We start from the raw sequence: 27,973 nt of genomic DNA on the forward strand, positions 1-27,973 counted from the left end.
ACAATGTGCGTTTTGTGTCTTTATTGTTTTTTAAGATATTTGATTGTTGATGTTTTGACTGTGCCTGTATTTTTTTAAATGTCTGAAATGATTCCAAAGAAAGATGTGCACAATAAATTACAATAAAATAACCATATGTTGACCTCGTGCAGGATTGTTTGTCCATATCTGTCACAACTGTTTGGATCGGCCCCATCAGAGATCACTCCATCCAGAAACTGGAGATCAACCTAAACAAAGCACACACGCACGTCACAAAGCATTTATACTAACATTTTGTCAACACAACAATTCTCAGATTCAGAGAACATTATTAATCCCAGAGGGCAATTTGGTTTGCAGCGCACCAGCTTGTTGATAAACAACACAAACACTAACAAACAGACAAACAACACTCAACAGTCAACATGTCAGTGACAACAACAGTGCATTATGGGGCTTGTCGTAAAGAGTAAAATAATGTTAAAATAGACTAAAATAACTTTTTTTAAAAACACAGTAACGAGGAATAAATACTAAGAACCACCTTATAAGTACACAACTTCACAACTTTATATGGACAATCTGTTACAAACTGTGAAGAACTGCTATCAGCATTTAGAAGTCTGATGGCAGAAGGAATAAAATACTTTGAGTATCTGTTTGTTTTTCTAGGAGGAGTGAGATAGCGCCGCCCTGAGGCCATTAAAGAGAACTCCTTGGCCAGGATGTGTCCAGGTTGGCCTATTATCCCTCTGGCTTTATTGGCGACGCGGTTCCTCCAAAGGGAGCCCAGATCTTGCTGCTGTGTGCCAATCATTTTGGAGCAGACTATAACAATACAGTGCAGACTGTTCTTGTCTTTCAAAGAGAGACCACGAACCCAGCAGATAAAAGAAAACGTTAAAAGACTTTCAATAAAAAGAGTGATAAAAACTGGATAAATGTTCTTTGAGGCTCTAAAAGAATTTAGATTGCGCATCAGGTGTATCCTCTGTTGTCCACGTTTTCATATCAGCTCTGTGTTTTCTATGAATTTTAAGTTGGAGTCAAACACTGTGCCAAGGTATCTAAACAACTCATCTAAACTGTGAATTGAAGATCATCACCTTGGGTCTCATTACTAGACTGGGTGAGGGATCTATGCTAAAAGCTTACAGGGGCATTAAACCAAAACTCAGTGAACTTTATGCAGAAAGAAACATTGATCAGGCGGCTTCTTGGACGAGGAGACAGTGCTGCTCATAATATTTGAGGACTATATTGAAGTCTTGCTCATAACTGAGGGGTCACTGTGGAATAAAGCTACAGTCACTTGTACAAAGAGCCTGATGTTTGGATGTTTATGATGACTTATAAATGGATCTGTTATGAGCATTTTAATGAACAGAAATAAACATGTGAGAAAGACATTTATACCAAACTCTGCTTTTTTTTTTTTTTTTTTTCCTCTTGTCTGCATATATATTTCTGGTTTGTGTCATGTTTGTCACAAACTGTCAAATATTAATGCAATTTATTCTTGCAGCAAAAGAAAAGAAAGAAAACCTTTTTCTTCTGTGCTTGTGACTGTGTGCATGCAACCATCACCATCCCTCTTAGAACTCTGGCCTAAGAGTTTTCTGTAAAAGAGGGCTTGCACACCTAGGTGGACCAAAAAAAATAAAATAAAAGAAAGTAAAAGAAAACCAAACTCTGCTTTAATTGAACACCCCGGGGCACTGGTGGCCTAATGGTCTAAGCTCCCCACATACAGAGGTTACAGTCTTCATTGCAGAGGTCACTAGTTCAATACCCGGCCACAACCATTTGCTGCATGTCTTCCCCCACTCTACTCCCCACGTTTCCTGTCTATCTACAGTTGTTCTTTCAATAAAGGCAAAAACACCCCCAAAAATATAACTTTAATTCAACATCCCACGATCTGTGTCACCAGTTTCCTCGATACCTCTAAAATGAGAACATGCATGGGTCACAGTTTGCCTCCTATGGTGCACACCTGCTCCTGTAGACAAAGTAGCACCCATGTTCAGGCCCCTGTCTCTATTGCTGGTATTAGCTGTATAAAAAGATCTTAAGATGATGATGATCAATCTGTACTCAGTCTGTGGTTTTAGTCTCAGTGCTCTGTGTTACCTGGTCTGTGTCCTGGTTGGTGGCAGCCAGCTGTCTGAAGTGATTCAGCAGTTTTTTATTCAGTTGCTGGTTTTTACATGATGCGTCTGTTTCGTCTCTCTTCTCCTCATCACCTTCATCATCCTCCGCCAGACCTCTGTACCTCGTCTCCACAGTAAGGTTGATACCTAAATGATTCATATTGAAACTTTAATATCATTCACATCAGAAATCAAACACAGCTGGACTCATAGAGCACATGTCTCACCTTTCAGTTTTCTTATTCTGTGCTTCCAGCGGCTGCAGGAGTATGAAGCCCACCAAGCTGCAGCTTTCTCTGCGACTGACATGGTGGACACAAACTCATGGGGGCGCTCAGAGACCTGAGGACTGTCTGAGACCTGAGGACACCAGTAGAAGCAGCTGAATGGTATGATTATGAAAGTTTGAGGCGTATGAATTATTTTTAGATCAAGTTATGTTGCATTTTATTAAAAGCACATTTAAAACTCTGTGACAGAAGTTTGTTTTACTTTGCTGGGTGAGCCACTCGGGTGGAGTTTACTGCCTTTAGTGTAATCCTTTTGTTCACTTCTTCAGTTTTATATCTTTATAATCTTCATCTTCACTATCTTCATCATGGACAGAGATGTTCCAGAGATAATGAGTGAAGCTCCACCCAGCTGGCACACCAACAAACACATGCAGACACAAACAAACACTCATGCTGCATATGGACACTGACGCCGGTTAAAACACAGTCTCACCTCGGATGTGTTGGGGGCTTCTGTCATCTCCAGCTCCAGTCCAGGGTTCTGCAGGCCTGTTAGACCATACTGGGTCCCCCTCTTCATCCTCCGTCCTGTAGGATGATGGACCTGCTAAATCTCCTGAAACAAGCCTGACCTCCTTGGTCCAGCTAGATGTCCTGAAACTTCCCGTGTGAACTGTTTCTCTGTCCAGATTCTGACTCAGACAGATCGTCCGTCCTCAGTCCTGGAAGAAGAAACTATACAAGGTGTCTCTGATCTGGATCTGTCTTCACCACAGCGTTACAGAAACACTGTGCTGATCCTCATCTGACAAGTCTTCACCTCATGGTTTCCAGGTGATCAAAACAAACCCATAAAGTCAGCTGACTGAGACTTTCACCTGGCAGCTCAAAGGTTAATGATTGGTCTTATCAGGGTGGAGGGCTCAGGCACAGGTTCAGCTCCAGATTCAAACAAACACAACAATCAAGACAGAAGCTTTTTCAAACACTAAGGATTCATCTGAACAAACAATGACATATATATTAACAGATCTTTAAATTCATTAAACAAACAAACACACGTCCTGACGGAGAACCGAGGTTTGGTCTCAGATTGAAATCCTCCTGAGACCAGCAGACACCAAGCGTTCATGAAATAAAATAAGAAATGTAATGATGACATTTCTCTCAAGAGAGTAGTTATTCTATTTTATGGTACCTTATGAAAATGACGGGGGGAGAGTTTTGCTGGAAAACTTACATTTCTGTGTTCATGAATATTCAATAAATCAAATACAAAAGTGAAACTTAAAATAAGACACTGAAAATTACTGCCATTGACTTTGAACTGTTAAAATTTAAAGAGGTAACTTTAGGCAGGATTAAAAGTAGTAGAAGAACCAGAGAGTGAAAAATCTCCTCTGTTTCAAATGAAGATGTAAAATATATTTTTAGATACTGCAAGGTCCAAAAGTAAAAGTAACATTTATGCATAATATGAACTACATCGTAAAATATTTAGTGATGAGTAAATGTTTTTTTATTTTTTATTTAAGTAAGAACAGGTACGGAAGAGGATAAGGGTCACTGGAATTTTTATTCTAGAGGTTAGGCCAGAAAAAAGAAAAAAAATCTGACTTTAAATATTTGAAATTAAAGTAAAAATGTCAGATTTTTTCCTTTTTTAAACTGGCCTAACCTCCACAAGAAATAGTTCAGTTGCCCTCATCCTTTTTTGTGTACAGGTTGAGCTCCTTTTAAGACTTGAACTTACTGATTGATAGATGAGTTTGTAAAACATTTGCTTTTATCTTTATCATAATCTGAATCTATGGTTATCAAAGCGCTCAGATAAATGTAGGGCAGTAAAGAACAAAGTATGGACATCAAAACAGCAAGCCCTGGACTGCATTATCACCTTTATTACTGTTCTTTTAACATTATTTTATTGTAGTTCTCCTGGTATTATTATTGTCTTATTTTATTGTAACAATTTTATTTTAAGTATTTTATATTACCATCCTCTATCTTGTTTTGGTCTTTTATTATTATCCTGTTGCTGTTATTTCATGTCTCTGTTCTTTTGTGAAGCACTTTGGGGCTGCATGCTTGACTGTGTGAAAGGTAAATAAAGACGAGTTGAGTATCTTCTGCTGAGACGTGATGGGTAGGAGTAGAAAGAGTGCACTTGAGTACAGTACAGTTTTATTCCTGCTTTCATCCAAACACTCACTATTTTAGTTTGTTAAACCTGTAACCAGTGTGCATTTATTCATTACAATAAACAAAATAGTTCAAAACATGCAGCACAAAATCACAACTCGGCATCTGAAAACCAGAAAAGCTCCAAAAACACAAACTCTGAAAACACAACAAAGCTCAGTCTCCAATCATTCTGTCTCTTTGTCAGAGCAGGGCCTGGTACAAAACAAGGTGCTATGTAAAATAAAGCTTGATTGACTGATTGATTGATTGATTGATTGATTGATTGATTGATTGATTGATTGATTGATTGATTGATTGATTGATTGATTGATTGATTGATTGATTGATTGATGTCAGGTTTACAGGTGTTTCTGTTCTCTCAGTCTGCAAGGTCCTAACTCTCTCTGGGATTACTGGACTAGATTGAGAGCCAGAGGGGGCGTGAAGACGTCTGTGGATTAAGGTGGGTGATCTACTCAAGCTGAAGCACAAATTGGGGCAACACCAAACCCAGCTGGGTAACATTAGACAACATCACTGATAATGTGTCCAAGTCTTTCAAGAGGTGAAGGAGTCAGATGCTCAACAAAAACACATTATATCATTTATTCAGAGTTCAGATCAACATTAAGCACAGATCAGACTCGTCAGCGACACTGGTGAACAAATACACAAGGTGAGACATTTATACAAAACATTTAAAGACAGACTCCATGAAAACACAAACAGATGTTTTAATATTTCCAAGTTTATTGTTTAAATACTATCTATACAAATACAGATCACTGATGTTAAAAAAGGAAGCACAACAGAATTCTGTTCCTGAGTGTCTTTGTGTCTAAATGTGAGATTCCTCTGCTGAACACAAAGAGCTTCACTGTAAAAGTTCCATCATGCCTTGCAGCCCAGCCTTGATTTCAGTTTGTTTTCTGGTTTGAGTGCAGTGCCAGAAAACAACACAGACTCAAACCCACCACATTATCACGACAATATATGACATTTAACAGAAACTGCATGTGATGCCTCAACGTGAGGAAAGTCAACATTTGATTGAATAAAACTGAAAAGTCCACAGATTGTTTTTTATTGTTATAAAAAAATCAAATCTGATTTTGTTGCTTTTATTTTGGAAACCATTGGCTCCATTTGTTGATCCTACTTTTCACCAATCTCACACAATCCCCTGCAGATTCCTTAAAACTTATTTGAGCTCTCAAAAACCCCCCAGATAATATGAAATACCACGAAATAATTAACGTGATTAAACCTTAGTTTGATTGATCTTATTGATCTATCGTCAACGTTCATCTAGCATCAGCTGCAAGACTTGATGGTCTGATTATTGGCTCCTTTACATCTGCCCAAGAGTCTTTGGACAGAAACTGTAAACGTATGTGTGTGTGTGTGTGTGTGTGTGTGTGTGTGTGTGTGTGTGTGTGTGTGTGTGTGTGTGTGTGTGTTATCCAAACCAGTGGTCTCCCATACACTCTCTGTTCCATGTGACTCTACAGAGCCAACACCACTCTGCTTTGCACAGAGGACACTGCATGTGCATACAGCCACCTGCAGGGGGAGACAACACAAACCACAGTCATTACACACACAGTTCCTGCAGAGACTTAAAAACACCCTGCCACCCAAATCGGCAATACTCCACAGAGGTACGACTGAAAATGTTCTGACACACTGCATCACTGTTTGGTACACTTCTGACTTAAATATCTGCAGAGAATAGTCAGAGCAGCAGACAGTGTTACAGGTGCTGTAACACATACTTAGACGGGTGCATCAGAAAGACGCCTCATAATTGTGACCCCTGCCATCGCTCTCATCACCACTTTGCACTCTTGTAATCAGGGTGGAGGCTCCAGAGCTTTCAGGACTCTGAACTCTCTCCCTGTGCTGCCTCCTTTCTTTCTATAACACAGAGAGATGGTATGGACTATAAGCACAGATGCACCTGCACTTTATTTTACACCTGGTACTGAAATGTGTTACTGGTTTTAACAGCTTTGTTTTAACTGTTATTTGTCTTGTTTACAGTTTTTTTTAATTACGTGTCATCATTTTATTAAGTGTGTCTGAGCGCATCTGAGGATAGCTGTATTTTGCTCCCATGTGTGTTACGTAAGTAAGTAAGTAAGTAAGTAAGTAAGTAAGTAAGTAAGTAAGTAAGTAGGTAACTAAGTAAGTAAGCAAGTAGGTAAGTAAGTAAGTAAGTAAGTAAGTAAGTAGGTAAGTAAGTAAGTAAGAAAGTTAGTAAGTAAGTAGGTAAGTAAGTAAGTAAGTAAGCAAGTAGGTAAGTAAGTAAGTAAGTAAGTAAGTAAGTAAGTAAGTAGCTAAGTAAGTAAGTGAGTAAGTAAGTAAGTAAGTAGGTAAGTAAGTAAGTAAGTAAGTAAGTAGGTAAGTAAGTAAGTAAGTAGGTAAGTAAGTAAGTAAGTAAGTAAGTAAGTAAGTAGGTAAGTAAGTAAGTAAGTAAGTAAGTAAGTAAGTAAGTAAGTAAGTAAGTAAGTAAGTAAGTAAGTAGGTAAGTAAGTAAGTAAGTTAGTAAGTAAGTAAGTAAGTAAGTAAGCAAGTAAGTAAGTAAGTAAGTAAGTAAGTAAGTAAGTAAGTAAGTAGGTAAGTAAGTAAGTAAGTAAGTAGGTAAGTAAGTAAGTAAGTAATTAAGTAAGTAGGTAAGTAAATAAGTAAGTAAGTAAGTAAGTAAGTAAGTAAGCAAGTAAGTAAGTAGGTAAGTAAGTAGGTAAGTAAGTAAGTAAGTAAGTAAGTAAGTAGGTAAGTAAGTAAGTAAATAAGTAAGTAAGTAAGTAGGTAGGTAAGTAAGTAAGTAAGTAAGTAAGTAAGTAGGTAAGTAAGTAAGTAAGTAAGTAAGTAAGTAGGTAAGTAAGTAAGTAAGTAGGTAAGTAAGTAAGTAAGTAGGTAAGTAAGTAAGTAATTAAGTAGGTAAGTAAGTAAGTAAGCAGAAAAGTAAGTAAGTAAGTAAGTAAGTAAGTAAGTAGGTAAGTAAGTATGTAGGTAAGTAAGTAAGTAAGTAAGTAAGTAAGTAAGTAAGTAGGTAAGTAAGTAAGTAAGTAAATAAGTAAGTAAGTAAGTAGGTAGGTAAGTAAGTAAGTAAGTAAGTAAGTAGGTAAGTAAGTAAGTAAATAAGTAAGTAAGTAAGTAGGTAAGTAAGTAAGTAGGTAAGTAAGTAAGTAAGTAAATAAGTAAGTAAGTAAGTAAGTAAGTAAGTAAGTAAGTAAGTAGGTAAGTAAGTAAGTAGGTAAGTAAGTAAGTAAGTAAGTAGGTAAGTAAGTAAGTAAGTAATTAAGTAGGTAAGTAAGTAAGTAAGCAGAAAAGTAAGTAAGTAAGTAAGTAAGTAAGTAGGTAAGTAAGTATGTAGGTAAGTAAGTAAGTAAGTAAGTAGGTAAGTAAGTATGTAGGTAAGTAAGTAAGTAAGTAAGTAAGTAAGTAAGTAATTAAAGTTTATTTAGTATAGCACCTTTCACAGAGCATAGTCACAAAGTGCTTCACAGAGTATCAATATTGACAAGACAATAACATGTTGAATAAATGAAATAATAATGAAAGCAGACAAAATAACCATAATACAAGATTACATCAGATGATAAAAAAGCCACAACAAACAAATTTGTCTTGAGCTGCTTTTTGAAAGCTTCAGTAGAATCAGCACAGCGCACATTTGGGGCGAAAGATTGTTCCACAGAGATGGAGCCACAAGCTCAAAGGCACTGTCACCTTTTGTTTTTAGGCTAACACGAGGCACAGCAAGCAGACCCTGATCTGAGGATCTGAGGGGTCTACTGGGGATGTGAGGATGGAGCAGGTCAGAGATATATGAGGGTGCTTGATGATGGAGAGCTTTACGTATATGCTCCATTTATGGAAATAACTACAAGTCAAGCTGCCGTAGACGTCCTCCTGCTGTGGACGTCCCAGACTCCAGCTGATACGGACGTGCTGGACTCCAGCGGCAACAGCTACTACTACTCCTCTCATCACTATCACCGCTCCCTCTCTCTCTTATTCTCCTCTATCCCTCTTTCAAGACCCAACTCGGTTGAGGCAGATGGCTGTCTAACATGAGTCTGGTCCTGCTCGAGGTTTCTGCCTGTTAAAGGAAGTTTTTCCTCGCCGCTGTAACTAGCTAAATACCGCAAGGTGCAATGCTCATGGTGGATTAAGGTGGGGTCAGACTGAGTCTTATCCTGTCTTGGTGTTGGGTCTCTGTTCATAATTTGACATAGAGTGGTCTAGGCCTGCTCTGTTTGTAAAATCGTATTGAGATAACATTTGTTGTTATTTGGCGCTGTACAAATAAAGATTGATTGATTGATTGAAGTTGAATCTTGAATGAAACACAGAAACACAACGTTTTAAAAGTGTGTCTGTTTCCTGAAGCTGTAAATCTGTTTTTGGTGTGTTCAGAGGGCTGATCACAGAGACAAAGAAAGAAGAGCTCCTAAAACCTCACATCAGTTTACACCAGTTCAGTCTTGTTCCATCCATTTCAGAACAGAGTGTACTATGAAGACATTTACTGTGTAAGGTAAGTTATCTTTGTCATGAAGCTTGCCCTCTCTTGAACAGGCCTTGTTAATTTACATTATGTAACTCTCCTGTCCTGCTTGGAATCAGGATATCAAACTTCACTCAGCGCCCTCTGTCCCGCTCTCCTCTCCTGACCTTATTCTATATAACCGATAGAGACTCTGACTTTAGAGTAGATGTTATATACTGTGAGCCTTTTAAAATGTGTTAACCTGTAACCATGAGTTAATAAAACCACAGAGTGAAACTGTGGTTCAGAACACTGTTTCCTACGAGCTTCAGTAAATAACATTACTTTGACAGGGCCAACCATCCATAAACTGAAGGACTGATGAACGCTCAGCAGTAAGAGTTTAATGTTTGATTGATTACTTCACTTACTTTCCAAGTATCCCACAAGATATAACGGTTACAGGCCTTAAATACAATTTAGATAGAATAGAATTTAACTGCTTCAGCCCGCCTTCTTTTGCAGCTTCCCTCGCAAAAGGCTTCACCACATCCACCCCAGCTCCTCCTTTCTGCTGTGTCTGATTTTACCAGGGTCATTTGTATTGTTACTGATGCTCACTCTGACCTGACCCTGGTGGTCTTTGCTGATGTTCTCCCTGCCTTGGCTTTTTATATAGTAACATGAAAGAGAGGGGAGGTGTGCTCACCCCACCTCAGGCTTTGGCATTCCACATAGGCACATTGAAGGGCAGGGAACTTATTGCATGCAAATAATAACTTCTTTTGACGGTAGTGGTCCTGACCTAATGGGCAGTTGCCGAATTAGAAATAGGTGAGAGGTGCTGAGAATGAAGTGAAAAGTAATTAATGTATTTTTGAATAAAGATGTTAATGTGCTGCAGCGTTTCTCCTTTCCTCTATTGCACATTTCAGGGTTTTATTTTTTGTCCTATAACAGCCTTTTTCTGTTTTTTCAGTGTAATAGGTGTTGCTTCTTTTGTGCATAAGAAGGGGTTGATGCATCATACACTCCCTTTTAACAGAAAGTCAGGTTTTGTCACACTCACTTTGTGGTACAGTTTCTACTTGCTGAATCACAGCTGCTCAAAGACATTCAGAGAAGTCATGATCGGCTTGTTTCTCACCGTTTCTCTCCACAGGAACTGAACACTGAGGGCAGGGTTTCGTTGTCTCCTGCACCAGCAGCCGGGAGGCTCTATCCCACCTGCCTCTGAGGGACGCCTCCTCTTCCACCACAAAACCCTGAGGAGGGAGAGGGGGGGAGGAGGAAGAGAGAGGTAAAACTTCAAGACTTAAAAATGACCCTCATCTTGGCACATTTTATCTAGAACCTGTACTCTAGCCTGAGATCATTCTGGGCATAGATTCCTGCTCTGTGGGTTGTTTGTTGTTTACAGTCTATCTAACTACTTTGGTAAAAAAGTATGTCTGCAAGACTGCAAAATGCAGATAGCTATCAAACTATGCCAGCGCTTTACCAGAAGAACAAATACAATTTTGTACTAGCTATAAGAAGTAAAGTGGGCGGGGCAGCCTGAAAGGTACAGGTGAAAGAATTGAGCCTTAATGATTGGCTCACCTGTGATGCCTCATCTGGAGGTGGTGCCGGCTCTGTGTGACACGCCCCCTCGTGGTACTCCTCCCTGCAGTCTTTGCAGAAAACAAAACCACATCCCAGCTGTCTGTCACACTCCACCCTTCGGCTGCCTTCGATTGGGACAAGCCCCGCCCCACAGCCAGGTGAGGGGCACATGAGTCCTCCAATCTCTTGCAGGCACTCTTCTGCTCCGTACGTCAGGTACCGACCATACTATGTGAGACAGAGAGAAAGCATGTAATGATGAGAGACAATGCTGACATGTTGTCTCGTAGGTTCCACTGGATCTCTGCCGTAGACGGCCTGCTGCTGTGGACGTGCCAGACTCCAGCTGCTACAACTATTACTATCAGTCTCATCTCTCTCTCCAACACGGTCTCGGTAGATGTGTGTCTAACATGAGTCTGGTCCTGCTGGAGGTTTCTGCCTGTTAAAGGAAGTTTGTCCTTGCCACTGTAACTTGCTAAAGGCTGCAAAGTGCTCTGCTCATGGTGGATTAAGATGAGATCAGACTGAGTCCTGTCTGTAAGATGGGACTGGATCTTATCCTGTCTTGATGTTGGGTCTTTGTTAATAATAGAACATAGAGTACGGTCTAGACCTGCTCTGTTTGGAAAGAGTCTGAAGAGAACATCTGTTGTGATTTGGCGCTTTATAAATAAAGATTGATTGATTTATTGATTAGGTAATAGAATAATATTCAAACAGGACTCTCATCCTTGACTATGAGAAACAAAGATTTAGATTTTTTGATTCCTGTAGAGACTCCTCTCATCTTTCAATAATGACACAACCAAAGTTACTTTGAACAGATTCATGACCAGAGCTTCAACGTGGTACAGATAGTGTATGTGCTCTGTCATGAAAACAGGATAACATGAAACCAGCCCAGTTCTGTTATCACTTATTGCGACACTAATAGAAGAAAAACAAACTGCCACTCCACTTTGAGCATTTGGTGAGGTAAAACCTGCTTTTCACATCACTTAAAAGTGAAGTTTTGTGAATAAGCTGAAGATTGAATTCATCTAAAAATCAGAATAAGAAACCAGAACAAATTCAGCCTTATTGGCAGATAGTTGAGAAGATGTGCAACACAACAGAAACAACAGAGGACCAATATTTACAAGTAAATTCATAATTAACAGACAGTGATGAAGATTTTCTCATTTACATTCTGGTGTAGAAGTCCATCCCACATTATATCCCATATACTTTTAAGGAATAACTGTTACTATGTGAAATTTGACAATAAATACAAACAGTAGTCAGTGTTTTCTTTATGTTTTCCTGAGAAATGGAATAAAATAGTTTGTACAAATGCTAACAAATATACAGTATATGCATCTTTATTGTCTGTATCCATGTGCACTGTAAGAAACACTCACCTGATCTTCCCCCAGAATCCGGAAATGATGCAACTCTTTAATGAGAGAGTCGATGCATCCAGCTGGAGAAACAGATTAGGAAATAAAACATTTAATCCTGTTAAACTCATCAAATAAATACAACATAAAGATATAAAAACACAGTTATAGACACTGTTAAAGGTACAGTGTGTAGAAATAGGAATATTTATCGATATCTAGTGACAGTTTTTAGATTGAAACGCTCTCTTGCTCATCCCTCCAGTTTGTGAAGCGATGGTGGTCTTTGAAGACAAGAAGCTCCTGTGATGCATGATAAGTATGATCTTCTGCCAGGTTTTAACCATCAAGCTGTTAGAGGGCTTAACAAACCACTTAAACTCTACATCAAAACTTTTTGCACAGCACACAATGTAGTGGATCCCCCACATGAGAGTGCAAACTCAGTGGAAGTGTGCAGGGACAGGGTGTAGGGAGGGTCTGAGCAAAGCTCTGTGGAGTGATTTAATGAACTAGTGAAGCAATTGTAATAGAATAATCTTATGAAGTATTGAGTTGGATTACTTTTCAGTAATCGCTGAGATAAATAGAGGACATTTTACTCTGTTATAATCTAATGCCACATTTCTTTCCTTCTTTCCTGTTTTTTTCTTAATGTATATTTTATTTTAATTTCTTATTTTTGCTTAAAAGGTCCCATATAATGAAAAACACATTTTTCTTTGCATATATATATTTCAGTCATCCTCCAGCCTGGTAACCCTGAGATGTGGAAGCCAAAAAGCCTCTGCATTAATTCTGTAGGAAAACATGGCTTCTACAAAGTGATTTGAATTAGTTCCTGCGGTGACTCAACGATAGGGGTGATTTGCATAGGAATGCATGTAAAACCATCTTTACTCCTTCAGCAATTCCGCTTCTTTCTACACTACAGCGGTTTTATTTCAGTGTTGCAGAGTCAAAGGTCAAAGGTTAAAGCCAGACTCGCTAACTGCTCTGTTATTAGTTTCAAAAACAAACAAAAACGTCTATAATCCATCCAAGCACCAGATGATCAAAGAAAACAGTGGTTGCTTTTTATTTTTAACAACAACCTGCCGGCTACAGTTAGTACTAATTTGTTTGTTTCTGAAAACTACTTAAACTTGGACTACTTCAACAATGAGGTCTGACCACATCAGATATATGATATTGCAGGGCTCGCCTCTGCATCTGTGTGGACCTGTATATACCCTCCCCCCTCAGACAACATTCAAGCAGCCAATCTGTGTAGCCCCTAATTATTGAAGCATCCCTGCCCACTCTCATCACTGCTCAGATAATGAGGATAGAAACTGAGAGGCTGTGGATACTACGAGAGGGTGTCTTTGTGATGATTTTTGCAACTGAATTCAAAACCTTGAGTAAAAACTAGGATATGTTGTAAACAGCTAAAGACATCATCATATGGGACCTTTAACAATCTATTATTTTATATAATAACTATTTTACTGCTCTATATGTTATTAATGTATATATTCAACTCTGTAAATCATTTTGAAAATCTCTGTGTATGAATGGTGCTGTGTTAATAAACTTGCCTTGCCCATGGTACATGGAGAATTAGAGCAATCTTATTTAGCAGTTAAGTGATCATCTTATGAAGTGCAGTGATTTTCTAGAAGATAAGGCACTCAGATAGAGCAGTTGATTAATTCTACAGAGTAGGGGATTTATTTTATGGGATGATGAAGTGATCTTACTCATAGTGGATTGTTCTAATTGAAGCTATAACATTTCAGATTCCAGAGGCTAAACTCATGAACTGATTTTGAGACTCAGACTGATGTTTAAAAGCAGCTTCATGACACCACAAACTCACAGCACTCACTTACCAGCACATGGCAGCGAGTAGCCAATCACAGGATGGCAGACAAACTGTCGCTCGTTCAATCTTGTCTGGCAGTATCGACTGAAGCAGTCGAGGCAGATTACATGACGCTCTAAACACTGGAAGACTAGAACCACGTCCCTGAGGCAAAGAGACAAGACCAGAGAGAAAGAAGAGACAGAGAGTCAGGAGAGATTGTTAAGTTAGTCTATATTTGAAGGCAGACAGTGATTCAAAATGTGTGTGTGTGTGTGTGTGTGTGTGTGTGTGTGTGTGTGTGTGTGTGTGTGTGTGTGTGTGTGTGTGTGTGTGTGTGTGTGTGTGTGTGTGTGTGTTTATGCATACATGATGTCAGTGCAGGCGATGCAGGGAACGTCTCTGCTGTTGTTCATAATGAGATCCAGGGCCACAGAGATGTCATCATCTGAGGTTGGATGGGACGCACACTTCATGTAGAACTCCTGAACACACACACACACACACACACACACACACACACACACACACACACACACACACACACACACACACACACACACACACACACACACACACACACACACACACACACACACACACACACACGATATATAACTACATCTTCCAGAGTGTCTGAATTGGTTGACCTCACATAGATGAATCCCCAGTTACACAGCTTTAACACAAACAGACAGCCGGACACAAAGAACTCACATCAGCCCCACCCCCTTACCGCAATGTTGCCGTGACAGTTTTCTGTTTGACACACACCGTGGATACGACCTCGTAAAAGGACATCATCCCAACAGGACGGACCCTGACAGACAGAGAGAAAAACTGTTGCTGCTGTCACCTTCATCTGTTACCATTAAACATCTCTCTGAAACACATAGAGTAACTGAGTCTTTCAACGTTTGTGAACCCAGGAGACTGAATTCTGGAGTTTAAAGTGAAATGTTGTCCCGCTCCTGATGCAGGATTTCAGCTTAACAGTTTGGAGTCTCCTTTGTTCTCATTTTGTGTCATTATGTGCAAAAAGTTTTAGATAGGTGTCAACAAGTCAGCAATGCAGGCACCTGGACTCTTCTGCTACAGAGCCATGCATGTGTAAAAAATGTAGTTTGGCAAAGTCATTGTCTGGATGTCAGCATATGTTGTTCCAAAACCTGTACATGTAGTTCAGCATTAACTGTGCCTTCACAGATGTGTAAGCTTGAACTGATAAATAGCCAGGTGGTCCCTCTCCTCTTCAGAGCAGAGAATGCAGCGCCCATGATTTCCAAAAGAATGTCAAATTTTTATTCATCAGACCACAGGACAGTTTTTCACTTCCTCTCAGTCCATCTTAAATGGGTTCAGGCCGAGAGAAGTCTCTGATGTTTCTGGATCATGTTTAAATATGATTTATTCTTTGCATGATAGTTTTAACCTGAATGCAGCGACAAACTGTTCACAGAAAAAGTTTTTAGATGCTTTTGAGCCCATGCAGTGATTTCCACTACAGAGTCATGTCTGTTTTTAATGCAGCGCCGCCTACAAGCCATCCAGTCTTGGTTTTGGTCCATGTCCCTTTTATGCAGAGATGTCTCCAGACTCTGAATCTTTTAATGATGTTATGTACTGTAGATGAGTCCACTCATTTAACTCTGAGGAACATTATTCAGGAATAGCTGAACTTTTTCCTCACCCACATGGAGAGATGACTCTCTTCCCCTCTTTCCTTCAGAGAGACTCAGACTCTCCATAATGCTCTTCTGATACCCAGTCTAGTTACTAACTGTCTCAAATTAACTGTATAAGTTGAGAGATGTTTCTCTAGGATTTTTCTTTTTAGCTTTACAAAAAAAAAATCTGTATTTTGTAATCCTAAATGTTTTGGAATGTGCTACCATACACTTCATAAAACAATCACATTTTCAGTTCCAGCATTTGATATGTTGTCTTGGCACTATTTCTAAAAAGATATAGGCTTTAAATGAGCTGCAAACCATGAAACACTTTACTTGTGACAACTTTTTGAGGAGTGGGGTCGAAATTTAAAAACAGCTAATATCCTTTACTGAGTATTACTACAAAAACAACTAAATATTGCTACGTTTAACAGCATAAATACTACCTTTTAACAGGTGAAATACTGTTTTAACAGTGTTTACACTAGTTTAGTACAGTACACTACTTTTATACAGTGATACTTCTTCTATATTACCAAATACCACAAATACTTTTCTCAGAGCAACAATACTGATTTTAAAAACTAGAAGTGCTATGAAGTATAAAGACTGTGTAGTATGTAACTTGTGAAGCCTTAGCTGATTGGAGTATTATTACTCTGTAAGCACTGTATGATAAAAGTACTGTGTAGCATAAATAGTGTGTAATACCTTGAGTATTGTGTAACATGAATACTTTGTTATAATATAATAATAATTTCTAGTGTGAATCCTGTGCAGAATAGATACTACTACACTCATTGAAAAGTAGAATATTTCAGTATAAGTACTGTGTAGTAATGGTAATCTGTGTAATATAAGTACTGGACTCACCCTGCTCAGAGTCAGTGTGGTCTGTTTGCACCTGCAGCAGCGGACTCTGAGTTTTCCCGGTTGAATGGACCTGCAGCTCTTACAGTACACAAAGAAAGTACTGCAGACACGTGAAACTGCAAACCACAAGGACACATCTTTAGGGTACCAGGCAGGACAAAGTGTTGGACTACACACTGTTTCTACCTTCACTGACCTCGCGAACTTGCAGCCTGCCCCTCCTCTCTTGCCTCCTCTGCTCTTCTAGCACCTCTAACTCCATCATCCCCCTCTAGGATCACTGCTAGACCAGTGGAGGTGGAAGGAAGGCGTGAGGAGCTGAGGTCCAGCCGGGTCAGACTGTTCTGCTCATCCTCCCCCCCTCGAGCCAGTCTCTCCTGCAAGAGGCCCAGCTGGGACAATGGAGAACCTGATGGAGGGAGGACAACATGGATGGTACTCTGATCTGGGAGGTCACAATCCTGACACGTGAAAGATTAGAGAGTAAGGAGAATAGAAAAGGAGGAACAATAAGAGAAGAAGAGGGGACGTGGAGAGAAAAAGATCAAGAGAAGAAAAATGTGATTACAAGCTGGACTCATAAAGGGAGGTGAGAATGTTTGCTCTTTAAGATCTTTCAGACTCTAACCTGCAGCTTGGCGTTGCTTCTCAAGAACCTTCCAGCGAACAGCACCCTGAGGTGCTCGGGCTGGACTCCCTGCTGACTCCCGACCACCTCCTTCAGCTGGGCCACACTGGCCTCCTCCTGCAGCTCCACGGCCACACCTGGCCCCTGGTTGTAGCGCACAAACACTGGAGGAGACACAAACAGAGGTGAGATGAGTTCTGATACATTTTCAGTCACAATGATTGCATAAAGACACAACAATAAGGCAAGGCAAGGCAAGGCAGCTTTATTTGTATAGCGCATTTCATACACGAGGGCAACTCAATGTGCTTTACATTAACACATTAAAAGCATTGGAGACATTCAGACAGGCATAAAACAACAACAACAAACAAACAAATCAGTCCTTCACACACAAACAGTCCTGATCATCACTGAGACCCTCTGAGCAGGTTATAGTTTATTGATCAGTTCTGGATCAGAGTACTGATCAGGTTTTGGCAATCAGGCACTGCTCAAATGTTGCCCTGCCGGTATCACAGAGACAAAAACATGAGTAACAGACAGTAGATCCAAACCACTTGGGTCCAGTAGTGTTCAGTACAGTACGGTACAGTCCGGCTCAGTTCTGAGGAGTCCAGTAGAAACCTGCAGACTCACCGATCATCTGTCTCTTCGTCCTTCAAACTCCATGAGTGTTTACCCGCAGTGCACTCTGGGTACTGTAGTTTCACTGAGCACACACAGTGCAGAGAGACGTCACTCTGCGTAAAGGTCACGCGGAGATGACGCGCAGATCAGCACCGGAAGTTGATGTGTTTATGAATTTTTAATAAACTTGTTTTTTTTCTTCTTCTTTGTGTTGTACGGTGAGCGGCAGCTGGCGGTCTCAGCACTGCAGATAAAACGGGGGTTCCTGGTCGTCTCACTCCCGTTAGTGTCTCTGGTTCGATTCCTCTAATGACGGACTGTCCGGACAGCAACGTCCGGCAGCGGACACACAGCGGCGGCACCGGGCCGACGGTGAGAGACGGTTACACCGGAGACATGTTCACCTGCAGTGTGTCTCTGTGATTCATATGCATGTATGCATTTATTCTGTATGCATATATATATGGGTTTTTCTTTGTCCACACACAGAAGGATTGTGTGTGTTTTGTGTAGTCAGGGACCTCACTGGATGCAGGATCTCCTCTCCTTCTTCAGTCTCTTCTTCTTTAAAAGAGAGAGAGTAATTAACGTTAACATGAGAGTAATCATAGATCATCTTCAGCCGACTATCATGTTGTTTAAAAATGACAGAAAATATAATATGTAGTTGTGTAATATGATTCAGTACTATAGGATCTATACAGGGGGTTTGTGATGTGGCTGCTGTGTAATGTCACATTTATTACTAATCCCCCTACAGAAAATTCAACTTAAACAAACTTCAATATAAAATATTACTGTAGTAATAAGTCTTTGTTATTATGGTAGGGTCAGAGGATTCACTTAAAGATAAATATGTGTAAGGACACAAAGACAACAACTAAGCTGAACAAACACACACGCGTCTGTTTATTTACAGGGTGTATAGATAAGGTATCAGTCAGCTGTTTGGACTGATTGTGCAGTTACACGCTCTGATCAGTTGGAGGAGCTTCAGACTGATCCTGATCCACCAAAACTTAGGCTGTTTTAGAAACCGCCTACTATACTAGCAGTACGTACAGATTTGGCCTAAATTCAGTATGTAGTATGTGAACAAGAGCAAAATCTGCAGTATGCCAAAACTACATGGATGTCGTACTGATTCAGGAACATGTCTCATTACGCTTTCCCAAACCGGAAATCCAGTAACGTCTGGCCCAGCATACTGCAAATCAGATCCAACAGAGCAGTCATACTACATACTAAATTCAAATGCAGTATGTAGTAGGCAATACCTACTGCCTACTACATACGTAGGTAGTATGTAGCAGGCCGTTTTGAAAACAGCCTTAGTCTTTGTTTTGTTTTTTCTGTGTTTGATTGATTGATTGAAGAGAAGAACTCTGGGCATCACAAGCATAAACATTTACATTTTGCTGTACCTCCCATCTCTAGGTTACTGCAAAAAAAGATTATGATACAACTTTCTTTACAAGCATGAAAGAGGTACAACTCACACTGTGACCCGCCCCCCCTACAGGTGGTGAAGGTGGAGGCAGGTCTGTCAGATGTCCCGGACCTCAGCCCTTCGCACACCGCTGAGCTTCACTTCCTGCGCTCACGGGTTCGAGAGCTGGAGAGAGAGAAGGTGGAGCTGTCAGCTGAGAACCAGAGACTGAAGAACATGCTGGTTCATGGTGAGTCCAGATCTCTACTCTCACCTGGTCCACAGGTGAACACTGTGGGATCAAACAGACAGTCGGAAGAGGAGTACACTTTCTTTTAAACTTACTGTAACAAGTTATGGTTGTTTTTACAGAGTTAAGATTTCATTCTACATTTGATTAAACATTTCACCTATATTATTTTCCAGAAATCCCGGGGCTCCTGTCGACCATGTGGCAGACATTAGGCCAGGCCAACAGTCACCACCCTGCCTCCACAGTAACGGGCAGGAACGACGGTTATGCTGCGTACTCACATCACCAACCTCCAACAACCATCCAGGATGGAGACTTCAGCCCACAGGTCTATGTCCAGCAGCTCCAGGAGGACCTGAGTGGGGACATGTCTGAGTCCTGGGGCCCGCTCGGCTCTGACAACGAAGACATGCCAGGAGGAGCAGACCTGGGCCTGGGGAGCCACATGGCTGAGGAGGCGCCACTGTGCAGTCAAACCGACATGGAGGAGCTGAGGAGGAGCTGCTCTGAGAGCCAGTGCACGAGCGGACACGTTAACGGACAGGTGAGGACGTGCCTGAACTATGACACTGAACCTGTTTCTATAAGAAGCTCTATGACAGGATGTGAACACCATTATAACACCTCTCTATTACCTAATGATGATAGCCTGTCGTCAGTTTATCTGTCTGCTAACAACGTTATATTGAAAACATTTTGTGTCTCAATCCAGGTGAGCCAGGTTGAGGTGTATCCCGGCTCTGGTGTTCTCTGTGATGCCCGCTCATGGCAGGCAGCCAGTCAGGCCCAGTCTCCAACTGCAATGGCGCGCACACTTCTGATGGGTGTGTTTGATATGAACACTCTGATGAACAGTAACCTGCGAGGCGGACGGAGCCGCAGGCCAGCCTTTCACCCACAACGCAGCGCCCTCGATCCACACAAGATCAACGCCATCTTCAGTAGGTTGAGATAGATTACAGCTCTGTCTTTCTATCCGCCCTTAACTCTCTGCTAAAGTATTCTTCTCTTTGTTTTTCAGACTCCATCTTAGCTCGGTTTCCTCTCGCCAAGAGAGGAGTCATCGGCTCTGGCATCAACTCCAAACTGTCTGAGATCCGTTTCCGCTCCCGCAAAGCCAATCGGGATCCACGGTTTCTCTGACGGACTGCTTGCCGGTTTCACCTGCAAACAAAACATCCAATAAGAGAACCACAGCCTTCCTCTGTTGGACTATGAGAAGCGTTCAAACGGACTGACATTTCAATATCAAACCTCTGTTCACAGTAATCCATTGTAGAGCTGTGTGTCGCCATCACTACGTAGTAATCTGCATTCAAACTGCTACAAAGAGACACAAAGTGTTTGCAAAAAGACACAAAACTACCTCATAGAGACTCAGAAATACCACATGATGCAAAACGACCAAAATGACCACAAACAGGAGGCCACGCAGAGAAAACCACAAAGAGACTTCCATAAAAAGATCCAAAACAAGAGAGACATATAAAGAGATCTTATTCAAACACAAAGCAACTCCAAACTGGTGTAAAAAGACAACTAACAGCCACAAAAAATAGAGTACAAGATACATGAAACAACCACAAAGAGAAGCAACACAACCACAGGGAGAAGGCAACAAAGTTGTCCCTCTTCAGCTACAAAGGGAACCACAATGTCAAAGAAGACACAAGCACAAAGGGTTGGTGGACAAAACGAGAGCATTTAAACATAACCACAAAAACGGCCATGAGGCATCAACTGCAAAGGTTAGGGGTCGACTGATGATCCTGGCCTGGCTGATTATTGGGGGCCAATATTCCAAATCAAAATGTACTTATTAAAAAGGGCCCGATATTGGCTCCCCTACAGGTGTGCAATCACCTGTAGGTCTGTTTTCTCTCACCACCCTGTCTCACCTGATGTCCCACCAACTACAACTACTTCTACTATTACTTAAGGGAAAAGCCTGAGCACTTCTAGGACCAGTTAAAACATACATGAACCGTAAAAGATGTTCAGTTCTAGAGTTATAATACAGTTTTTTTGCTGTGATAGCTATTCATCTCTAGTAACAGACCATGAAGTAGCCGATTACAGAAAGTTTTACTGTAAATGTATATTGGTTCCAAATATCGGCTCATGATTTGGGAATAATCCGCATCAGTATCGGCCTTGAAAATACAATATATGTCGACCCCTAACAAAGATTCATCTACAAGATCCCCAAACAAACATGAAAATGGCTAAACTAAACATCACTACAAAGTGGACCACAAAGTCATGACCACAGGATGAACAAGGGAAACTCAAAGAGACCATAAGACACTACAGCTACAATACAACAAAAACACAGAGAGAGATAAAACCAGACAGCCTCCAAGAAATCTCAGAGAATCAAAATGACCTCAAGAGACTGAACTTGACCACAAAGAGAACCACAGAGAGACCTCAGCAAATGCATGACGACAAAGACTCAACCACAGAGACTCAAAGGGTTCTGTCTTTGTCTCTGTCCCTTCATCTGCTCAGTCAGGACAGTCTTTGCATTTCTGTTACCTTTATTTAATGTATGTGTGTGCTGCAGACATGTTAAGGCGTTGATTGACTTGTGTTTTTGTGTCATGTGGGTTGTGTAAATGACAGCATCATTATTAAAACATGTTGAACCCAGATGAGGATGTGAAGCCTTCCTTTCTTTCTCACCTCCTCAGTTCTTTCTCTACTTTTCTGTTCCTTACTGAATTCCTCTTCTCATAGCTTCACACCACCTCCACGGATTACATCACTCTCTCTCTCCCAGCCACATTCTTCTTTCAATCTGTGTGTGTGTATGTGTGTGTTGGAGAACTGACCATTCAAAAGCTCCATTTGAATATGAATCAGCTGTCACGGGGCAGAAAACACCGGACACAAAAAAAACCCTCTCTCGCCTTGACATTCTGCTTCTCCTCCTCCTCCCCATCACACACACTGCCTGGTGTCTTTGTCTCTGTCCTTGGCAGTGCAGCTGAGCCCTCAGAGCGTCTTTCAGGAGGGAAGAATAGCTGATTGTCTTTATAAAGGAGGACGCCTTGTTTCAGGAAGTCCAGCCCGGGAGGAGAAGCAGGGAGGGAGGGGTCAGTTCTCTCTCCTTTTATAACACGGAGATCTGGATTTAACCAAAACATCCCTCAGCAGATCCAGATCATATCAGGATTTGTGGGACAAACTGTGGTTGACAGTTCAAAGGGATGAGAGTAAGAGGACTCACAAATAGATGAAGAGGAGGTGGGAGGTTGGAAAGGAGCCATTGTTGATGTTAAAGTGGTAAATACATGATCCACTGACTCCTTACACATCCAAATTGAGAACGGTTTCAAACGTCACCAAGAGGAGCTGCCCCCTTTTACATGACAGCTCTCTCATCTCGGTGAACGATTACTTTAATTAACTCTCCTTCCCAACAAAAACTGCTCATGTGTTTTTGTGTCTCATGTTGATTTGTGTACTCTCTGCTTTTTCATTAACTAGCTCAGTTTAGTCACTAATCTGAAGCAAGACAAGCCAGGACCTTTCCCTGGACCGCCGCTGCCCATAACAAAGCAGCAGAAAGCACCCTGGGACTACCTCGAAGGAAAGTGCAAAGTCTACTGTCATTAGCCCCTTTTACATTGCCTGTTCAAGGGGAGGTCTGTTACATCATGTTGTGAAGGGGTAGATCAGTATCGGAGGTAGTAGAGGCAAGTGTAACCAAGTTAGGTCTGAGAGGGAACTGACCAATAACGCCACCTTGGGACTCTCACCCAAAGAATATTAAATAGATATCCTATTTTTACTTGATCCCTTTTCCCCTTTAAGGAAACAGGTAAGTTAAAAAATGAATACAAAGGTGTGATTAAGAAATATAGATTCATCTTTTTTTCTTAGCAAAAGTTATTAAAACACACAATCTTTATTTATTTAATTTAGCAATAAATATACAATCAACAAAATACTCTGGAGGCACACTGAGAGGGCTCACAAAATAAACTTCACTGAGCAGCACTACTGAATACACTGTTACTGAGTTTTTTAAAGTGAAACCACACAACTGGCCTGTTTAAAATAAAATACCTTTAAATGAACAAACTGACCTAAAGCATGGCTTCAACATAAGGCAACAATTAAACTGACTTAAGAAAAACAAAGGTAAGCTTTAATTTAAGGCAACAGAAAACATTGTTTTAACTTTTATCAAAAACAAAAGTTTAACTAACAATGAAAACGAAACTTAAAGGTGACATATTATGCTCTTTTTCATCATAATATATTGGTCTAAGAGGTCCTCAAACAAGTCTTTAAAGTTTATGCTCAAAAAAACAATTTGAAATCAGATTTTTGCATGACTGTAAACCCCTCTTCTTCAGCCCTGCTCAGAACAGGCTGTTTTCTCTCTGACCACGCCCCCTCAGGAAGTGGATGTGCCTTGGCTGTCCAGCACGTTGATCTAATGTTTACATGTTGGCTGAATATACATGGCTGCTCACAGACCCGCGTTACTTCAACCCTCTGAACCTGATCCAGAATCTGATCCTGACGGAGAGGCGCCTGTAGCAGGACCTTTCTGAACCATTGGTCACAGATTTAGTGTTTCTTGTTGTTTTATTTATCAGTATCTCGACTTGTGTCTTGGTACACAGCTACGAACATGTAGCTATGTGGCTATGCTAACTAGCGCTAGCACTTATCCATGATAAATAAAAATCATCCACTAGATCTTCAAATCTGCAGACCTTTGTGTTTATTAAGACAGCCTACAACTAGCATGCCTCCCTCCTAAGCTCCTTGTTAGCACACATTTGTGCAGGGAATGAAAAACGGAGGAGGGGTTGAGTTGTATTTTATACAGTCTATGGGCTGATCAAGCTCCGAGCTCTGACTCCGTGACAGACCTGATATTGTTGTGATGTATGAAAAACACGGAAGTCTGAAACGGCTCGTTTCACACACATTTATAGAAAGGTGGAGAAATTAAAACAGGGGCAGAATGGATTTTTTTCATTCTCGGGGGGTTTGTAGACATGCCAGGGAAACATATTTCAGGTAGAGAACCATTAAAAAGCGATTTTGCATTATATGTCACCTTTAAGGTGTCAAAAAGGCTTTCACAACACGTAAAAATAAGAAGGCAAGTAAGGTAAAATGACCAACTCTTAGTTATGCTGCTTTAGACTTAGATCACCAGGAGAACTGGCACACTGGGAGTAAGTTACCCTAAAAGAATCAGAAGTGACACGTGCTCTTTTATTTTGCATTATTAATTAGTATCAATATTTTATTACAGTCATCGATCCTCAAATGAGTAGCGTGTGAGTATCGATATTTCGATACCACAGAATCGATACGCCCACCACTAGTCTGCTCTGCTCTACTCCTCCAGTTCTCCTTCCCACTGCCACTGACTGTCACGTCTCTTTGTATCTAAGGCCGGCCATGCATTAGACACCATTTAGATCTTAAATGATTTAGAAACCCTGAGAGACCACACACAAGGACAGTTTGACCAAGTCCTCTGAACACACTCAATTCCATAAGACTGCTACACCACACACGATTAACACACGGTTCAGTTTGCAGCATGTTTTTTGTTAATAAGATAAGAATATGGGTGAATAATTACAGAAGTTGGTCTTCTTATTCAATGTTCCACTTGACCCTGGGTACATTTATATTTGCATTTGCTGACATGTTCGTGAGTTGTAAAAGAACACAACATCCAGGTGATGGTGCTTCCTCTCATTGGTTATTGCGGGCATTCAGGCAGACGGACCTGGAATCATAATTATTAAAGATTTAGATTTTTTGATGTCAGGAGAAGTAAAATAGTTGAATTGACACCACACACTTTAAGATTCTTTGGGCACATAATTGGTTACGATAAGCTTCGAACGACCATGACCCCGATCGTTGGGGGTGGCTAATCAATAAATTGTCTCTGTGTTGCCAGCCTAACTCACCTGCTCTCTCAAACACACACCTGTGAACACCTATGTGCAGTCACACAAACCCTGGGACAGAGATGACAGACCTTCATGAGACCTCGTCAATCATATATGAAGAGCTGCACTGCTCCAGAGGTAAATGGTGATTTTTTGTTTACATCAGTCTAATTTGCAGGTCGATGAACATTTGGACCGTTTACTAGACAATGATCACCACTCCCTTCACGATCACTTTCAGCTGATTTTAGTGAATACAGAGGTAAGTATCAGGGCTGAAAGCAGTTACCTGGACATGCTTCTCAGAACAACTGAAACTCTACATTTGGAGTAAGGATCATTCCTCTATATCACCACTTTTATCCTTTACTAATAACTTTGTTTACCTTACCCCTAAAAATATATATGATATATATAATATGTGTATGTTCATCGCTGTGTACATCAGTGAGCCCAGCCACAACGCCTGTGGTGATAAGCTCTGCTCCCAAAGCAACATCTAGTCATCTTGTGGTCAAAGAACAGAGAAAGTGTTTTATAAAATACAGTCCAAAGTAACAGTCCATTCTACTAAACACTCGCTGACAGTATCTTCTACCTGTGCCTTTTAAGTTCGCTCCACAGCAATGAAATGTACCAATATGCATGATGGGTTTTTTGTGTTTTACTGTTTCATTCCACATTCAACAGCAGGTCTTCAAACAAACCCCCAAGGCCACATGTTCTGAAGGTGTACTCTTGTCCAGCTTCAGAGCTTGGCTGCATTGAAGGCCTTCTTGGATGGTACTCAAGTCAGTATTGGTAGCACTGATCATGGGATAGAACCCAATTGTTGTGAGGCATTTTGGAGAACGTCCAGTATCAGACACCCACCCTGACAAACCAGGAATGTGCTGATCCTCTGAGTTTATTTTATGAGCAATGATTCAAAGTAGATCATTACTCTGTCCTTTCTGATTGCTGTTTGAAAATGAATAAGTAAGCAGGTTCTGATTGGAGTAAGAGGGGAACTTGTGAGTCTTCAGATCGTTGATTTTTAAGTATAGTGCAGGATGAGACCTTTCTGAAGGCTGTGCTCATTGGAGGATGCTGCATCTGTACACAAATCTAGATCATGTACAGATGCAGCTACAGCAGTATGAATGAACTCCACACTGGTACATTTTATACTACTTGAACAAAATTATCACAGTGGCTATAGAAGACACCTCCACCAGGTTGTCCAATCACAATACCTGAGTAGCTGATTAATGAGACACTTTCTATTACTGGATCTTCCTGATCTGTTTCAACTTCATTTCAATATGAGTATGATTCACTGTGACCAAGCGTATTCAGAGCTCTCAGATGTGGAGAGATGGGGTACAGTCATACAGAGCAGGATGTGTTCATTCATCTTCCTTTGACCTGAAGAGGCGGCTCTGTAGATGTCTTGGGAAATTGATGTTGCCAATTATTTCTCCTTATGAAGTACCTCTCAATGTAGATTAGGTTTGAAACTAAAACCTCTGAGGAATTTCCTCATTTGGATCTGTCAGAGTGCGAGTGCTGGAGGGCTCAGGGTTCAGTTCTTGGTTCAGAATGTTTAATTCCTTTATGATTTTCTTTTGCAGATAATAACTGATCTCTTTACTCCAGTCTGCATTTCCTGTCTCAAAAACTGAACACACTGGCATCACTAACTCTATGATTTTTCAAAACACTACAGTATCGCTGAAGGGTCAACCTGATACTACACCTCTGAAATCCAGACAGTGTTCAACTTTTAGTTTCAGGTTATGGCTTTTTATTGTTGACAGTTTTCTTAATACAAATGTGTTATGTTATTTCACATTCGACTGAAAGCTTTCCGGATCTTCCTTTTCTTTGGTGATAACTCAGTCTGTGCAGCCGGATGCTCAGGCTTACTTGCTCCTTTTGAAGATACTGCTTACATAAGCAGTCATGAAATTGTGCCACTTGCAAGATCAACGTCCCTGATTTGCACAGTTTTGCAAGCTGTATCAAGCTTTCTTCCCTGTGGAGCCATTGCAAAATATGTGCAACTTACAAAACTAGCCTCCACTTCTTTACTTATTAGTGTACTGTTTTTTCCTGCTTGATGACTTCTTGTTAAAGCATGGCTCAAATTCAGAAAAATGTGCTTGGGCAGTTTTTATTGTGCCCACAACTTAGAGGTGTATCATTGGGAATTCATTTCCAAACATCTTGTAAACCACCACAGTCAGATGTCTGTGTCAGAGGTTTGTTTTTCATTACACAATTACCTTAAATGCACTTTGTGGATCTGCCTCAGAGGTAAAAACTCTAAACTTATCAGTCACTTTGCCCTTGCAACCATGCAAAATGCAGTTTTCCAGAGATCACTGGGGAAGCTGAAGAGTTGTCTAGTCCTCACTGTCTTGTTTTGTCTATGAAATCTTGAATAGTTTATATATTGTAGGGACACAGCCACATCAAAGTAAGTTTCTTCATTAAGTTCTCAAAAAAAAAAAAAAAAAAACTAGGCCAATTGAGTTTACCTTGACAAAATAAAGTTCAGCTGGCTTGAAGAATCTTTTGTGAGACGTAGATTTGTTCTGTGTGGGCTACTGCGTTTCTGCCACTCACTTCTGCACCTCCGTTTATTCTGGCACAGACAGACAGAACCTCCATGGTACTATCT

The 27,973-nt window shown here is 40.6% G+C and overlaps 2 protein-coding genes across 3 annotated transcripts; one reads left to right on the forward strand and one right to left on the reverse strand.

Annotated features, from left to right (window-relative positions):
* Positions 1 to 5,282: 5,282 nt before the first annotated feature.
* Positions 5,283 to 17,800, reverse strand: prkn (parkin RBR E3 ubiquitin protein ligase). 2 transcript variants are annotated; one of them, XM_034682550.1, is made up of 12 exons: positions 17,697 to 17,800; positions 17,058 to 17,221; positions 16,626 to 16,890; positions 16,430 to 16,545; positions 14,620 to 14,703; positions 14,253 to 14,368; positions 13,912 to 14,048; positions 12,059 to 12,120; positions 10,653 to 10,883; positions 10,198 to 10,315; positions 6,013 to 6,115; positions 5,283 to 5,982 (listed from the first exon to the last, which is right to left on the reverse strand). In XM_034682550.1, coding segments are annotated over exons 1-12 (1,404 nt in total). In that variant the 5' UTR covers positions 17,704 to 17,800; the 3' UTR covers positions 5,283 to 5,981. The 2 variants fall into 2 exon arrangements, with proteins under 2 accessions (XP_034538441.1, XP_034538440.1); XM_034682549.1 differs by having other exon boundaries at positions 5,283 to 6,115.
* Positions 17,801 to 17,804: 4 nt separating this feature from the next.
* LOC117812021 lies at positions 17,805 to 22,023 on the forward strand. Its single transcript, XM_034682551.1, has 5 exons — positions 17,805 to 18,059; positions 19,210 to 19,366; positions 19,543 to 19,913; positions 20,082 to 20,310; positions 20,391 to 22,023. Exons 1-5 carry the CDS (start codon positions 17,997 to 17,999, stop codon positions 20,510 to 20,512), a joined length of 942 nt encoding a protein of 313 aa, XP_034538442.1. The 5' UTR covers positions 17,805 to 17,996; the 3' UTR covers positions 20,513 to 22,023.
* The last annotated feature ends 5,950 nt before the right edge of the window (positions 22,024 to 27,973 follow it).

This window comes from Notolabrus celidotus, chromosome 4, assembly GCF_009762535.1.
Source record: "Notolabrus celidotus isolate fNotCel1 chromosome 4, fNotCel1.pri, whole genome shotgun sequence".
NCBI classification, from domain to species: Eukaryota; Metazoa; Chordata; class Actinopteri; order Labriformes; family Labridae; genus Notolabrus; species Notolabrus celidotus.